The sequence below is a fragment of the Anser cygnoides genome, chromosome 5, assembly GCF_040182565.1.
Source record: "Anser cygnoides isolate HZ-2024a breed goose chromosome 5, Taihu_goose_T2T_genome, whole genome shotgun sequence".
NCBI lineage: Eukaryota > Metazoa > Chordata > Aves > Anseriformes > Anatidae > Anser > Anser cygnoides.
The window spans coordinates 31,063,711-31,081,749 of NC_089877.1; the positions used below are offsets into that span (position 1 = coordinate 31,063,711).

General features: G+C 45.5%; 1 protein-coding gene across 11 annotated transcripts in view; it reads left to right on the forward strand.

Annotated features, from left to right (window-relative positions):
• The window catches only part of RGS6 (regulator of G protein signaling 6), a 265,022-nt gene that overhangs the window by 212,704 nt on the left and 34,279 nt on the right, over positions 1–18,039 (forward strand). For all 11 annotated transcript variants that reach the window (XM_048064873.2, XM_066998673.1, XM_066998675.1 and 8 more), the window contains 3 exons: positions 831–941; positions 4,233–4,358; positions 11,518–11,704. In XM_048064873.2, the coding sequence (XP_047920830.1) occupies positions 831–941; positions 4,233–4,358; positions 11,518–11,704 (424 nt within the window). The remainder of the gene's footprint in view (positions 1–830; positions 942–4,232; positions 4,359–11,517; positions 11,705–18,039) is intronic.

Sequence of the window (18,039 nt, forward strand, 5' to 3'; positions counted from 1 at the left end):
TGCCTCGGAGTATTTCACATGTAGACAAGGACAAATTTCTTTTGATTCTTTCATGTATGCCATCTACCTTTTGTAAAATTGCCCCCAGGTCCCAACCCCAGTGGAATGCCCGAGTCGCCTGTGCAAGCACAGCCTTTTTCCCAGGAAGCTCTTAGGATTAGAGCCTGTATTTCTTATCTAACTAGGCACGAAGCAAACCTAGTGTAAATGCTAGGTGGTTTTCCAATATCTATATAATTTACTACATGTTTAAATTAATTATTGTAAACTACCATTGAAGTATATTGCAATAGAGTTTTTATGCTAAATAGTATAACAACATGACAAAACAGCCTATAGGCTGAAGATCTGACACTCAGGACTGTGATCCTTCACAGGTGTATGTGTATTCTTACCTACAGTGCGTGACACTATTTTGATGAGTTATTCACAATGCATAAAGTTAAGTGGGTGCAGAAGTCTTTGCAAAAAAACAAAAGGGCAAGAGGCGTTAGCAGCATGCAACAAGTGAAGAGGAGGACACATTCTTCGTAGTCACGTTGCTCCCTGCACAAAGTCCTAACATATCAATTCAGTTGCTGCCACATCAGGCTTCTTGTCAGCATCTTGATGGAGCCAAGCTTGAGGAAAATGCTGTAGTGAAATGGTGGGTGAAATCCTTGCATGCACCCTCCCTGGGAAAAGGGAATCCTGTGGGTGCTGAGAAACGGAATGATCCAAACAAGGAAAAACAAAACAAAACAAAACAAAAAAAAAAGAAAAAAAATCTATAGCTCTGATGTGTGACTGAGTATTCAGGCACTGATTTTTATTTTTTTTCAATATGTCAGTTTAATAGCCTACACAGAGCAGTATGTGGAATATGACCCCTTTATAACTCCTGCTGAGCCTTCCAATCCCTGGATAAGTGATGATGCAGCCTTGTGGGACATTGAAATGAGGTAAGAATTGGCAGTTTTAAGTAATATTAGAGTTGTCTTGCAATTTTATTTGTATGCTCTTCCCACAGGATAGGAAGTTGGACATCTGTAACTTCACCAGATACTCACATAGCTCAAGTTTAAACAGAAGCTTATACTCTATTACTTCTTCAATGGATTATACAGCCCTTCCGCTTCCATGTGACTTGGTGTGCGTTACTCTGTAAGTCAGGTAATGGGTATTCTCATACCCATCAAGGACGTGCAGGGACTTAACCCTGAGAGCCCACAGATACACAATACTGCTCAGAGATACTTGTTCCAGCACACCTCCTGGGACCCTTGAGAGCCAGCTGTCAGGTCCTCCCCCAGTCCTGGGACCCCATGCAAGACGCCACTGGCAGGACAGGATGCGTTGGAGTAGTGGCCCTACCCACTGCACAGAGGTAGGTTAGGCACAGGAGCCGGATCAGTGCAGCTCACACATAATGTATGAGACTTGGCAGGTCAGAACGGTAATAGATTGACAAAGTGAGTTTGGGCCTCACCTCACCTTAGTGAACAAACTGGCTTGTCTCTGTTGTGGTGTGTAGTGTAGGAGATGAAAAGGAGGAGGAAAGAGTGTAAGACCTCCAATGCATTGCACCTCAGAGAGTTTCTCCGAAAAACAAAACATCCACAGTGCTGTGATTTAGATCTCCTTTTGCTCATGCGATGCTATTGCAAGAGAAATCCAGCCAGCATCTCTGCATCTTGCCATCAGTAGCTATCTGCAGCCCTTGTAGCAGGACTGGAATTGTCCCATCTGCTTCTATGTCTAGCAGCTATATGACAGCAGACTTGGATGAAACTTAAGGTTTGTCAAAGCCTAACTGATCTATTGGGTTAGCATGGGTAAGGTCTACCTGTTTTTGTGTCCAGCAGCATGCAAGAGAACAGCGTACCTGAAAAGCACTACCTGCTTTCCTTTGATTCAGGATAGTGCTTGCTTATGGCTTCTTTGGCCTTTAGCATAAGCCTAAAGCAAGATGAGCTCTGGGTGTGTAGCAAGATGCTGTGATTCACCACGCTCCCTATCACCTTTGCTGCTCACTCACGCATCCTTTGGCTGGCTACTGCAAGTGCTCAGCAGCTTCTCCTGCTGTTGAGCTGCCATTGTTGAACTGAACTGGGAGCTCCCTTTAGCAAATCTTTGAAAATACCAAATCTGATTCTCTCTGTACTTGAATAATAATGTAAATTTTAAGATGCTTATAGCCTAAGGGAGCCAATTCATAGTGAATCGATGTTCCAGGAAAAGGGCAAGTTATTTCTCTGTGTAAAACCCATGTGATCTGGGATGTGAAAGGTGTTGTCACCTGCTTCTTTGAAGGTCACAGAAGTTGGTAATCAATTCCCTAATCTATGCCTCCTTTCACATAAATTCAGTATTTTGGATTTCCTTTTCAGTCAGTTTCTCTCATTTTCTCCATCCTCCCTAGCAGGGTTAGAAACAGATACAACTCGAGCAAAATACTTCTCTGGAGGAACCCTACCTACAAGGTAATCCAGGCATCCATTACTTCCGGGTCTTTTGAGGTAGCCAGAAATCCCAGAAAATATTTTTGTGTCCCTGAGGAATACAATTTACCCGGTGTCATGACCTTTGTGGGAATATAAAGTAGATGCTTGGCTTCTGCTATGATTTCAGAGTTAAGGAAGATGATTCTCCTGCTGATGAAAAGAGAAAATATATTGTTGAGAGACAGGAGAACAAACATCTCTATATTTCTATTTTATTTCCTATTGTAAGAGACCTCCATGCATCTGCATCTAGTTACAACTTGCATGAATAATTAAATGGTCCCCAGGAGCTGTGGTAGCCCTTGTGCTGCCTGCAAGGCTGTTTCCTTAGTGAGGAGGGCAGAGCCCTCGTTCAGGAGCACAAAACCCTTCTCCCTTCTGATGGCAAAGGCAGCTTCTGAGCAGGGAGAGCTCTGTGCCACTGCAGTTTATCCTTCATGGCACTGGGGAAATGCCTTGGAAAGCCTTCGGATTTAGACAGCACTTTGGCCTTTTCAGTTTATGCAGTGGCAAGCAGAGCAGCTGCTGATCCCTGTGTTCAGCAGGAAATTCCCTGGACTCGGCTGGTGCGTAGCTGTGCAGCAGCGCGGCTCTCGTGTCCCCATGTCCAGGCTGGCTCATGCAGGAGAGGAGGAGCCAGCCCCGGCGCTCTGTGCCTCGAGTGAGGACGTGCCCATCAATGTTGCTTAGTCTTTATACCGAGAGGAAATCAAAGTGGGCATTTTATTTACCCCTGTGGCTTATTTGTCTTCAGCACAGATCGCCACCGTCCCTTAAGGCTCCAGGATTAGGAATCACTGTGGACATGACAAGACATGCAGTTTAATAGATACATACTGTTTACAATGGCTCCACTGTCACAAATGTGAGCAGCTGAGCTGTGTTTTAATGGTTGTCTCATAGTATGACGCCATCACACCAGAAGCTTTCAAACACTTTGTGAATCCAGATTGCACTCTGATGCAGACTGTCTTGTAGGATCCTCATTGTGATTCCCAGGCACTGCCTCTCCCCATAGGCATCTCTGCAACATGTCTGGCAATCCAAACAACAGCTTATGTAAGTGGGGTTGTATTAAGAAATAATGTAGCAGAAAGGTTGTGAGTCATTTTGGGTGCCTCTGCATCTCAGTGTCCCAGCTGAGACACAAAATGGTGTCTGATTATCATGGAGGGGAGGACAGGGGTGCTTTTTAGTCTTGGAGACTCAGGCATCCAAAAATCAGAGGCACTGAAAAATAAAAGACCACAAACCAGTAATCATTTTTAGAACTCTTGTCCTCTCTGCTTCTTAGTGAAACTGCTTTTTTAATGCAAATGTGCAACTGAAAATCTGAAGCCAGTTCCAAGTGACCAGCCAGTGCTGTGTGGGGCACAAGGAGATGCTCTGGAGCTCGCCAATGGCCCAGAGAGCACTGCTGGCAAATTTCTGCTTCGACATAGAAGAAATTGTTCTTTATGTGAAACGTACAGGAAATGTCACTGAAAATAATATCATTCACTGTCTCTCTCGTTTTGCCATATAAGCAGCACCCAGATAACACAATTGCATTAACCCATGACCTTTATAGCTTCTTTTTGTATGTTATTTGCTAACTTGTATTTCTACAAAATCTTGAGGAAAAAGCCACTACCATCTCCTTGTCTGATAATCTTCTTCCCTTTGCTGCTTAGCAGAAACAGCAGCAGCTGCTTGGACAGCAGGCAGAAATGCACATTCCATCTGTTTTTCCCTTCTCTCTACAAACAGCAAAGAACCTAGTCAGCAGCGTGTGAAAAGATGGGGTTTCTCCATGGATGAGGTGCTGAAGGACCCAGTAGGACGAGACCAGTTCCTTCGCTTCCTGGAATCAGAATTCAGCTCAGAAAACCTCAGGTGAAACCTTTTCTAACTTAAACTAAATAAATGGGGCTAATCATAATGTCTTGTGTGGGTGAAATGCTAGAAGATGCAGCCCCTCCATCCTTGTCGGTAACACTGTTTTAAACCCAATATCTGGCCCTAGCATATAGCTCTAAAATACAGCCCCACTGAAGAATTAATAACTAAAACTATTGGAAGCACCAACAGCACACTTTGTTCTGGTGTAGCAGAGTATGCATGTCTCTTTAGTCCTTCCAGATGCAAAACTAGGTGCTAAACTCACACCTAACCTGTGTCTTAGGATTCACCAGTGAACCCCATGTAACCCAGAACTAACACAGTAAGGCATTTTCCCTTACTGATGCCAGGTATCTTCTCATGTTGACAGACAAAGAGAGGTCCAGCTAGATACCCCTATAGATCCTTAGATAATCCCACAGCCCTGCCTACGTACAGCCACCTGGCTGGTGGTTGGCACGGGGCAGGCTGCAGCCACTGACCTGTGCTGAAGGCTGAGGGTTTGAGTTGGCGGTATGGTGTCAGTGTGTCTTGTGCTTGTGGGATCCTTACCATTTCCCCTTAACTGAAGTACAGCAGGCCAGAGGCGCTTCATAGATGTCTGCAGTGGTCTTCACCTGCACTTTGTTAGTCTGGGAGACAGGGAAGGGCCCAGTAGCAATGTCATTTGACTGCCCTAGATACTGCAGTGTCCAGTAAAAAACACTATTTTACACAGCCTGAGTTGAATCACTGAGGCCATGTTGTGGTGCTCTGGTGCCATCTGTGCACACGGATGGGCAGAGGGCCCAGTCCCATTCCAGTAGGCCCAGTGCTCGTTGGCAAACACAGCCAGAGCACTCCCAGTTCCACTTAGCGGAATCAGAATCATGCTCAGGCAATGGAGGAAATCTGCTATCAGCTAAACACGCAGTCAGTCGGGTTTTGTGCCTTTGCTGTAATGAGGTTTGATGCTGTTCTCACTTTATACACCAGCTAAGAACTTGAATGAACAGGCTTTCAGTTTATGTTTTGTTTAACTTCTTTCACTTCAACAATCATATGCATTAGTAAAGCATGTGAACAATTGCCATTTTATTGCAGTCTGCTAGCCTGTGAGATCTGAAAGTGAAATTCCCCAGAAAGTGACTTTAAATGACATTGGAACTGACTGTCATATTTATCCTACTTGCTTGCCCAGGGAGAAATACGGAAAGCATGCTAGTCACAAAACAATGAAAAATCAATGCACTTTAATGTTTGTCATTTTTAAAAACCCAAAAGTTACTTTGAAGATAAACAAGGGAGTGTTATGAAATTACATAAATGAACTTGACATTGTGTTGCTGAACAGGTACTGAACTTGCATAAACTTACTGCACTTATGTACAGAGGTGCTCATTTGCAATTAAATCATAGTGATGAAGTGCAAAATTAAGATACTGTATTGAAATTCTCCTCAAATGGTTTTTCTGAAATATATGTGGGGTTGCACTAATGAAATCTATCAGGTTTTACCGCTGGCGGGTGTCCCCCAGGCTCATCCTACTCAAACAAATGGAGAAATTTTCATTATTACAAAGTAAGCATTTGCCTTTTGCGGTCAATCAGAGCTGTTCCTCCTGCAGATGTGCATTCTTTTTGGTTATGAGAAAGCTTGTAGCAATGGGAGGCTGCAAATTAGTGGGCTGTGATAAAGAGGTTAAATCCCACATCCTTTTTGGAAGATTCTGGTATCATTATTAGTTAATATGGTACCATTACAATCATTCTTATGGTATCATTATCGTGGTGTTGGCTAATGTGGTGTCATTATGACCTAATACGGGATCAGTATTAGCAAACCTGCTTAGGGCTGTAAATAATAATTAACAGGACGTAAAGGCACAAGTAGTCATAAAGTAAACTGGAGTCGGATGGATTGTTAACAGTGTTGAGAAGCAAAAGGTGGCTCCCTAAGGCCCAGGTGTGGCAGAGAGAGCTCCTGAATTCCTATTAAGAGTGTGTAGTAGAAAGGAAAATAACTGCTGGATGCTTAAACATGCAAGTAAGGTTTAAGTTATGCCCAACAGCAAGGCTGGGATATATCTCACCTGAGTAGTCAGCTTGGAAGCATATGTCTTCTTCTACACCATCCACTACCAAGTCTCCTTCTTGAGTGAGAGAAGAGAAGCTGAAGAGAAGTCAGTGAATTACCAGGGAAAGATTTGTTAAATCTTAAAGTGGAAACAAAACGATAAGCAACTAAATTACACTGTAAAGCACCCATCTTTTTCCACCATCTATAAGCCTGAGACTAATCGAAATGAAAATGTCTGTATGGCAGGCGTCTATAGTTAAGGGCGATGCATCCCACCCAAACTCTTGGAAGCTGTAAGGAACTTTCTGAGGGCACATTTTCAGAGGGCATATTTTCTTGCTGGAAAATTTACTTTTGGACCTTCCTCCCAGTAACTATCCAGAAATATGGGAATTGGCACAGTGGCGACATACTATTTCTTGGGAATGTCAGGAGGATCTTCATTAATGTTGGCAGCAGTCCTGTAGGCCACTGTGCTATCCTCAAGACAGATCTGTGGAAGTGGTTGCTGGAAAACCTAGAAATTTGTGGTAGTGCTAGAAAAGAGATTTCAGAAAGTATGCAACTGAGAGTGTCTTGAATGAATTCAGTGGTGTAGCAAAGGGACCAAATTTTGCTTTTATTCCCAGTGGTGCGAGCCCAAAATCACAGCCTTGATTGTGGTGGGGTATTTCCATATCTTCCTAGCCAAGAAAAATTGGTCTTGGTAGGGGTCTCGAGAGAGGCACTGCCTGAGATAGCAGCAGACTCAACTCAGTGACCTCCCAGGTCTCCTTCCAGCTGTGTTTCTGTGTTCTAATAAACTTGCAGGATCATGTCCACCAGTCTCCTGGGCTTGGCTGAGCCCTGCAACTTACTTAGTTACTGGCTGTCCATTATTTATGTGAGAGCAGGAAAGTCAGGCAGTTGGATATTTTATGTTCTGTTTTTATTTTAACTCTTTTTCTTGCTCTCTTCTCTGTCTCTATTGCCATCTTTCATCTACAATGTGTTTTGCCTCTGTTGATTTTTGAAGTACCCAAACTATAGCAAAGAAAATGCCAAGCTTCAATTAAAAAAAAAAAAAAAAGCCAACAGAGAGTTCTATACATCTTTTATGACCTGGAAATCTCCTGAGACACCTTGAGATAGCTGAGATGTTCATCTAACTGGTGGATTGATTTTTTCCAGCTTCAAAGAGTGTCAGCTGGAAAGAGAAAGCTAGGTGGGAATATGGGACATGCTAATTTTACCCAAAGGGAAAGGAGACTGCACACCTGTTTATAGGCCCAAACAGAGAACACATGGTCCTTTATAGGATGTACTGCGGAGCCTGCAATATAGCAGTGCAGGCGGTTTGCGTGTTATTGTGAACATATGTTGCACATGGAGTTAGCTGGGAAACAATTTTATCTGCAGAAAGCGTTTATATCTTATATGACACCTAATGGCTGAAACTTGTTGCCAGATTTTTTTTTTCTTTAGTTTTCATCAGGAAATGAAATTTTGAGACACTGAGGAAAGAAGACCTAGGAAGACAAAAAATTAAAAAAAAAAAAAAAAAAAAAAAAAGCCTTCCCAAGCCTTCTCCAAACCCAAACCGGTTATGCAGAGAGTTTGTAACCGCTCCGAAAGCCGTCCCAGGCGCTCGCTGTAGGGTGAGTTCAGGTGGGCTGCGCTCGCTGCCTGCACCCGCTGCCGGTGGTGCCCGGGGAGCGGAGCCTCGGTCCCCGCCGGCCGCCAGGCGGCACGGGCGCTCCACGGCCGAGGGGAAGCGGCCACGGTGCGAGCAGCTTTCCCGCTGCTCTGCCCCGGGAAGTCGCGCGTACTCGGCTGGGAGGCAGGAGCGAGGTGGCCGCATCTCTCCGCGCCGGCTGTCGCTCGCGAGCGTTTGCTTCTTGTGCGCTGCGCGGTTTCATTCGCGTCTTGGCAGGCATCCCGAAGTGTGAGAGCCGTGAGATCCCTGCGTTTGGAGAGCCGGGTCCTCACCCGGAAAACAAAAAGGCAGCAGTACGAGGAGCTTGCTGTTTGGAAGTGGGGTGCACAGCCTCACTAGGAGGCGGGGGAGGCAGCTGGGCAGCAGGCAGCTTGCTCTCCTTCGCCCCGGCTCTGCAGTCTGCTTGGACATGCTGCAGCAGCGAGGGCCCAAGGCTCCGCTGGCTACTAGCACACAGCCCCACTACCTACCCCCAGCGCTGATGAGGACAGGTCTCAGCCACCCTACGCTCACCATGCTGAGGATCTGGCCATCAAGCTATATAAGGGTGTCAGCGCCTCCCCTGTCTGAACCTCCTGCTGATCTGTGCTTATTGCCTACCTACATTCCCCCCCCCCAGCTGTGCAGTTAAAATGATGGTTTTTCTCTTACTGAAGTGAAGTGAGAACAAGGTTGTGAAACGTGAGAGATGTGAGACAGGCTACTGAGGCAAGGAGAGGGGAGTGTGGTCACAGTTCAAACTCTGCCAGTTACTCAGTTACTTTGCTGTAAAACCAGGGGTGTCGCATCCTGCCCCAGGATGGGGTCACAACTCTGTCCTAATGTTGACAGTCTCTTCTCAGTTTCCAGAGTCATCGATATTTTGTGTCTTACCGGGTTTTAAAATTTGTTTTTGTTTTGCACCATACCTCAGGAGCAGCCCTGGTGCTTCCCCAGCAGTCTTTTTGCCAAGGGCCATCTGCAAACTGCCCACAGTGATGGAGCACCCCTGCAGCACCCCACGGAGAGGCAGAGCGGCAGAGCAGGCAGGAGGTTCAGGAGCTCTCTGAGCCTTAAGGAGGCTGCATGGGATAAAGCACCATTACAGGAAATCTCCTGCAAGTGACAGCAGCTTAATTACATGCTGGATGAGGCTAGAATGCTTTGTGCCTCTGACAACGGTTTGGAATGCCGTATTGTCAGCCTTCTCCAGCTCTAATGTGCTGCTGTGTAAAGGGCAGAGAGCCTGGGATCAATGCTGCCTTCCATTCGGCGCACACAGCTCCATGCTGGTCCTGCTCTCCCCAGGACACCTGCAGGGAGGATGAGGGCAGGCATCTCCCTCTTCCCCTGCACGAGGTGACTGCTGCAGATCAGCCCCGGCACCTCCCAGGGGAAAGGGGGAGCCAGTGCAAACTGCACGTGAGCGTGGGGCTGTGCTTGTGCTCCAAAATTTGCAGGACTGACTGAGGGAGTGCGTTTGCACTTTGAACACAAATTCCAGGGCAGCTGTTGGTGTGTCTGCATCCTTCCCGGGCAGAAATACCCACTGCTCCCTTGAAAATGCTCTAGAAATCTCATAGGAGCTCAGCTTATGCCTGGGGTTTGGGGTGGTTTCTCCTGGCAGAGAATTTGCCTGGGAGTTGTGGCTGTGGGGCTGGGTACCCCTCTTTGATGTTCCTTGATTTCCAGATACCAGCTCTAGTGAACAGCTTTGAAATTTTTACCGAGACAAAACTCCCCTTTGGCTTGAAGAGGCCATCCAGCCTTGGGCACGAATTCACAATTGCTTGCAGTAGGAAGAGCTCGTTCTTGTTAGCGTCAGGTTGGTTTGGTTGGGTGGTTTTCAGATTGAGCCAAGTGGTTATTAAAATGGATGGTGCTCCTGTGCTGGCAAGCTGTCACCTCGCGGCGCGCCCACTTCTCCTGCAAGCATGCTTTGCCTGCCCGCCTCCCAGGCTCCCGGGGCAGAAGATACGCCAGCAGAAAATTTTCTGTCTAGCCAAGTGTTTGTCTGAAGTGTCCCAGCTACTCTGGGTTGATTAGCATCTTTCTTCTCCATGCCTTTTCTGCGTTCGCTTGTTACCCTCACATCTGAAATTGAATGGTAAAATATTTGTAATGGAAAGACAGCCGCATACGGTGTCAGATTTTCACTGTGAGTGCCACTCTTTCGGTGAGCATGTGATAGCTGGGGGTGTCATCTTGTTCAAATAATAAGGTATAGCAAGGCAGGACATCACATGCTCCAGGGATGGATTAAGTACCTTGCCTGGGTGACAGAGAGGGACAGCAGTGACGGGGGAGTGCACAGGACAGGGCTGGTCTGACAGCAGCAGGGGTATCGCGAGCATCCTTGCCCCCACCACACAGATGCTTCGCAGGGCAGGAGCAGGGGATGGACAAGGAGGACTCAGCCTGGCCTTGCATGCAGTATTCATGTCATCAGTTGTTGTGTTTTTTTTTCCCCCCAAACAGGCGCTTTCTATGTATAGCAGGTATGGGACGAGGCTAAACACATACCCGTGTTTCTGTGGCAGTTACACAGAGCACCAGGAAACCCTACCGGCAGCTGACCAGGGGACCAAAGCAGCACAGGAGCCACCAGGCTGCTGGTTCCTCTGTCTGTCCTCGTTGCCAGTAAGGTTTTGCTTCAGAAGAGACAGTCTTGTCCTCCTACCAGCACTGGCCTCGGTGATAGCAAGGCTGGCACCATTATATAATTCGGGATGGGAAATTAGGCTTTTATTTCAAAGTTCAGCTGGTTTATTTAGTTGTCTCCCCTAATGACAAGTGGGGGACATGAATTTTCAAGGTTGTACAACTCTTTCCAATGCCCTGAACAAGCAGCAACCTTAGCTCTTCTTACAGAGCACAATGGCATGGGCATAACTGGGTTCTGTTTTCATCTCTTCCCATGGCATCCATCTGAATGCTGGTCAGTTTACAAGTCTCAAACAAAACAAAAGATTTCTCTAAGTGCCAGTGCTACTTCACCCTGGAAATGATATGAATATTAAGTTTGTTCTGCATTTTGCATCCCTGCCAGACAACAGATCCTGCAGGCAGAAATTACCAGCAGATTGCAGCGGGGCGGTAGGAGGCAGAGCCCACTCCAGCTGCATGAGCTCCGGAGGTTTCCTGTTTGTGTGCCTAATGTCACACTTCTGCAGGAATGGTTTGAATAAGAAATGTATCACTTCTTAAAGTCACTTTTCTGATCTTAGCCACACTATAATGGTTTGGTGTAAAGTCTATCACACCTTCCCCTGAAATCATGCTAAAGGGAGAGTCTTCTGTGAATTCAGCTAGATACTGGGTTAGGCTTTGTCATTTGGGGCTCTGCCCAGGCTTATCCACAGTCTTACCTGTATCTCTCTTTTTTTTTTCTCTCCACTTTCAATTTTTGTCCATTACAGGTTTTGGTTGGCTGTCCAAGATCTCAAAAAACAACCTCTACAGGATGTGACCACCAGAGTGGAGGAAATCTGGCAAGAGTTCCTAGCTCCTGGGGCCCAGAGTGCTATCAACCTGGATTCCCACAGCTATGAGAAAACAAGCCAAAATGTCAAAGACCCAGGGAGATACACATATGAAGACGCACAGGTTTGGTTTTGATTGTACAGAACTACTGCTAATAAAACTCTCAGTTTTACCGTGATATTCCACTATCACATTGTCACTGCTCACTTGTAAGAAAAAGGAGAGGCACAGTTGGAAGTGACTTTGAGGATATCTGTTCAAGCTGGGCAAATGATATTTTCTTTGAATCTATCAGTTATAACAGGCTAATGCTCCTCTGGGAACAAATGTTTGAAAATTTACAAGTCTGCAAGGCGCAGTGAGCTGGAGCCATGTCTCAAAGAAAGCAAAGATGAAAGAGTGCTATAAAGTTCAGTTGGGCTTTCTACTCCCTGTCACAACAGTCTGTCATATTTACAGAATGGCTGATATCATATAAAAATGCTGATTAATACTCTTGTTATATCATTTATTCCTTTATAACTAATTGTATCTCCCTAGCCAAACCCCAAATGCAGCATCTCACTCCAACACAACTAGAAACTTGTCTAGCAGACTGCCTTAGAATAATGATAGGACAGTAAGCAATGCAGTGAGCTTAATCCTTCCCTCCTAAGGGCCCTAGATTTATCAGGGAAATTTTACAGATAAACTGTATACAGAAAATGCCTTTAGGAAAATAGATAATCTATGAAAAACTGCTACAAGCCAGGATAAAGCTGCATAACCTTCTGAAAAAGTGAAAATGTCATTTTATAAAGGCTAAAAAAGGAAAAAAGGAAGAAGGGATCATTTGGCAAATATTACTAGGGACAATTATAAGATATTCTCCTTAAAATATTTTTTATCAAAAGCATATAGTAAAACCAACAACAAATGAAAAGAATCCCTGTTGTTATATTTTCTTTAAATTTTCACTCAAAGGCAGTTCTTCAAAATACTCCACTAACAAAATATTTCCATCTCAGGGGAGATGTTGAGGACCATTTATACAAGGTTAGGTAATGAATTTTTCAAACCAGCAACAAATACTGTATTTTCCTGAATGCAATCCTGCTCCTTGGGGCCCATGTAGAAGGAATGTACGCAAAGTCTCAAGGCAATCCCCTGTGAATATCAGGCAACGTAAATGTTCTTTTTAAAGCTGAGAAACACGGGAGTATAAAGACATTCTGGCTAAGATGTTGTGGGGTTTTGATTTTGTTTTTCCTTTTGCTTTGCTGTTGTAGTGAACTAGAACTGCAAATTTACATTATGTGAAAAAAAAATGGTAAAATGCAGACTAAAGAAGATAGGTGAATAATGGGGGAATTGATTAAATAGATAAGTAGAAGTACTGAGAATAAGATGGACGTTTAGACAATGAGTATTTAATCAGAAGAAGGCATTGAGGATTTAGGCTTGAATCTATCTGTTCACAATGTAATTGCCGTTCAAAGGGGAGTTGATGAAATCACACCAGAGCTCTTGCAGTTTGACTGCAATTTTAGCTCCTTGGGTTAATTTTATTTCAGAGGATTTTTATGCTGACTGATGTCTTCAACTCATCTCTTTGGGTTCATGGAAACAAATACAAAGCAAAGATAGACCTTCAGGCCCAGCTGTGATTGTCTCGGAGGCAGTATCTGCCATGATAGGATAGCTGGTGAACGTGGAAGGTGAGCCCGGTTCACCTGCTAGTGCATCACAGTGGACTCTGGTAGCTCCACAAAGGTCAAGCAAGGTGTTTCTGATTGCTTGACTGGATATCTAAGGCTAACAAAAGCAGAGACAAAACAGACTTTTTTTGTTCAGCCTGGAGAAGAGGAGGCTCAGGGGTGACCTTATCGCACTCTACAGGTACCTTAAAGGAGGCTGTAGCAAGGTGGGGGTTGGTCTATTCTCCCATGTGTCTGGTGACAGGACGAGGGGGAATGGGCTAAAGTTGCGCCAGGGGAGGTTTAGGCTGGATATTAGGAAGAACTTCTTTACTGAAACGGTTGTTAGGCATTGGAATGGGCTGCCCAGGAAAGTAGTTCAGTCACCATCCCTGGAGGTCTTTAAAAGACATTTAGATTTAGAGTTTGGTGATATGGTTTAGTGGAGGACTTGTTAGTGTTAGGTCAGAGGTTTGACTCGGTGATCTTGGAGGTCTCTTCCAACCTAGATGATTCTGTGATTCTGTGAAATTTCCTAGTGCACATCTTCTTCATGGCAGCCCACGTAGGTCCTCTTGAGTCTCTCAGGTGTCCTCCTGGGTCACCCCACCGCCTCGAGGACTCTGCTTTCTCACGAGTCTGCAGCTGGTGGTAGCCCAACTGCCTTATCTCGGCACGCTGGCACCAGGAGCCCATGAGAGCTCGCACACATCCCACATTCCTAGGGATTCAACCAGACACAACCAGTCAAAACAACCCTCTGCAGGAGGGAAAATATGAGTGTTGTCCCTGTCCTGTGTAGCTTTAGCAAAAAGAGGAAAACAACACAAATGTCCTTGTGAATAAAGGACAAGAAAAAATTAGTTTACTGAACAGCACATTCCTTAAATGCCTGCAACTCTGAGACGCTAAGACTAAGAGGAAAGAAAAGGGTTGACTTTTCCTGAGAAAGGAAATTGCAGCTCCTGCAGTGGAAAAATAGGACAAAGTGATGTTGCACCATAGCCCTTACGCTGACCTGGGAGACCCACAAAATGCCAGTCGTATATAAAAAGGTTTGAGAATGAACACGCTGGGAAGGGGAATGTGCAGCAGAGCACGGTATTCTTCAGGCTAGTGACTGCCTTATAGCTCTGAGTTGAAAGCAAAGCAAAGCATCATCTGTTATCACGTGTTTAACAGTCTACAAGGATGGGCTGCTTTACATAGCCTTGGCTCCCAGCCCCAGAGAGCTCTCCCAGATGCTGTACATCCATGAAGGCCAACACAGAAGGCAGTAGAGATAAATCTGGTAAGACAACCTGAAGGAAACAGGGAGAAAGGGGGCTCCTGACAAACATGCCTCTCTCTTGAAATCTCTTCATCCTAAGGCTGGGTAAGCTCTGAAGGCAAATGGTCTTCATAGTCAAAAAAAAAAAAAAAAAAAAAAAAAAGTGACACTGAAAATCACAGCAGCACGCATTTTGCCATTTCCCCATCTCAGGGTACGAGATTTGCCCTGTTCTGTGTCCCTTGCTGCTGCTGTGCTCTGCAGCCCTGCACTGCTCTGCTTGCCCAGAGCCACTTTCTCCTGCTGGCCTCGCCACCCCTGTGCCCCCTCGAGCTGTGCCAGCCCCCCCAGCCACCCAGCCCCACACGCACCCCTCATCCTCCAGCAGCACAGCTCCTGCTGCTGGCTCTGCCAGCTACCTTGACCTGCGGCACCTTCTGTTGTTTTGGTGCTGGGCACCTCCAGAAGAGAGCCTAGTAATTGAGCTGATTATTTTCTGCTCTTAAACAACTGTCCACTGAGTAAAATATTATGATTATCAAACCATTTTCACTTGGGAGTGAAGCAGCTTTTAATACGTGGGGCACCATCGGGAAAGGTCAGTTCAATTAAACAGTGAAGTACTTAGCAGGACTGGAGCTCCCCAGGGAGTTATCAGCATCACTGTACAACCCATGTGGGGACCTGCAATATGAAGCAGGCACAGACAGCTTTGGAAAGTAAACAGGCTCTGCTCCATCCAAATGGCCTCTTTTGGCTGATGGAGCTGCTGACAGACCAACTAATTCATCTTTAACATGGGAAACCAGAGCTGTACGATGATTACAGCTTATCTGTACCACATATTAATTTTTTAATGTTTTTTCCTCCCCTCCTCCCCTCTCCTGAAATGTCTTTCTGCTTTTAGAAAGTCTTTAATCCCTGCCTCAGTCCCATCAGTCCCGTAGACCTTGGTACTGTGAGCTAGTATTGTAGGGATGTATCGCGTTGCCCAATATTGATGTTTGCTTGTAGGGGCATCACAGCCAGGCATACTAGAATAAGGTAAGCCATGTAGTCATCTTTGCAATTATTTTTCAACTTGCTTTATTTTTCTTCTTTAATAAATGAAATAATATTTTAGATTGATGTTCCTTTACCTGAAGTAATCAGCTATGTTTTCTGTGAAGGTGATTCAGGGAAATTCAGTTCTAATCCAGGCTCAGTTAGGGATTTTGACTGTACTGTCCAGATCCTTGGCTAATTCCAGAGCAGATTTAGACCATAATGCCAAATTCTGAGCTGCTCAAACCAGAAATTTACCTGGCCCGGATCTGGGCCCAGTTTGTGCTCTCAGCATCCCCAGGTGGTGGTCTGGTTGTCCTGGGCTGTAACAGGTCGATGAGCCCTTGCAGGATTTGTCATCAGTCTGTCCTCAGGTTTCATTCTGGTCTTATCAAGATGCTGAGAGTGTTGACGTGAGGTGACAGGACACTTGAATTTAAAAACGAACTCCAAGTGAGAGCAAGGATCTCTTGGAAGTGGAATGTCTTTTTCTAAGAAGGCAAAATGAGGGGTGACCTTTCTTCCACCGACTTAGTATTTTTTCAAGCACGTACAGGATGTAAAAGCAAGCATATAGAGCAGCACATACATGGTGCCTACTCACTGAGCATACAGAACTCCTTTTGTAGGTCTTGAGCAAACTCAAAGCATGGAAAGAAAACATGAAAATAATCATTTATTGTGTGCGTCTTTATCACCTTTTGTGTAAGAACTTGGGGAAACGTCAGTGGTATTTTCTTGAAGTTTCACCTAGTCATTCCGGTTACCTGCATGTCTGTAAAGGAAGGTGTCTCAGGATGGAAAACTGAGGTAGCACCAAGCAGCTCTGGTTGGCAGTAAGGCAGCCAGGAGGGGATGTGGGGCAGACCCAGGTATCCTGCCTTGAAGGGTGTCTCGAGTCCAGCTGAGCAAGTGCTGCTCAGCGACCTGGTGTTTGTGCTGTGGGGAACTGAAGGGGCTGCAGCGGGGTGTGCACAAAGCTGCAATGCGGTCAGGTGTCCTGGCTGAGGGACAGGGCCTGGCAGCCAAGGTGTGGGGACACACGGGCTGTTCTGTGCCTCCCCATGAGCTGATAGCTTTGCATGATGCTCATTCAAGTGTCCCAGTAGGATGACTTTCGCGTGAGTCTTGCACTGGGTTGTGCTACCATGCACTAGTCCTCTGCTCTGGAGAGCAGACTGCTTTGTGGCTTAATTTGGCTTTTTGCCCCTCCTCTGTGCTATCTTAAGATTGTGAGTCCCAGGGCTTGGTGTGTGCTTGGGGCTGAGGCCTTAGCAGCCAGTGTGTCACTGTTGGTGTTCGTTTGTCACACGTACAAACAAAAATGCAAGTTCTTTTCCTTGTGGATTTCCCAGAACAACCTGCAACAAAACTGAATCTGAAACGAAGAGCCCCACAAGTACACCCATAAGAGCAATTAGGTGCCTGCAACAAAAATAGGAAAACGATCGTGGAGGGTTATGCTGGTGTGCCTGATGCTGCACAAAGCAGGAAATAAAAGACTCGAAGTAGAGGTCAATATAGGAGCAGGTATTCAGTGTTCCTACTTTACTGGGACTTTCCTAAACGTATATACACACCATGCATCAGAAAGTACCTCTTTTATCCTTTCCTTTCATTTTCATTTGTGCTTTAGTGGTCATGTGGTATGCAAAAAAATGTCCTAACATGCAGCCTTTGTCAGACATCTAACACCAAAGATTACCTTTAAATGGATGCCATGGGAAAGCCTCTAGCTCACTTAAAATTGTATTCAGTACTCAGACTCTGGTTCTCTGGGACCCCTGTGCCATTAATGTGCACTGTGCTTCTGGACTGCAAGAAATGACCATTTCTTGCAGAGCAAGGGAATTTCCTGCTCGTGTGAGAGCCAGGAAGTAGCCGACACTATTCTGCTTCTCTCAGGCAGTGAGCAAAGTGCTTGCAAATCATCCCTCTCCACCAGCGAAGCGACAAGTCCCGTTAGTGTGCACAATGGGTGAGAAGTCCTACAGATAGCTCAGTTCCACACCTGCCAAACCCATGTGCTGCAGGAACACCGCGGTCTCTAATTTTTCTAAGGCTTGTTATCTCTTGAAGTATTCGTCCTTCTAATTAAAAAAAAAAAATCCCTGGGGAGATTTATCAGCAGTGCATTTCACATCTCCCCTTCTCAGACCACAGCAGGTATGGATGGAGTTAATTAGCAAACAGATGCAAGGTTTTGATATGTATTTGTAGCATGGACAAAGAGCTTGAGCTCAATCACTTACAGGCTTGTCCAAGGTGATATAACAGTAGCGACCCTACAGTCAAAATGTTTGTGAGACTTGTAAGGCTGGTTTTGTGTCCAGGATGTGTTCCCTGTGTCACCAAGGCTGGTCGTAACTGCCTCATCATCACCACCTTTACGCAGAAGCTGGATGCTGCTTGTTTCTGTAAGGCTGCATCCTGCTGTCACCATCTCCTAGCGGACGTAGATTGCCCCA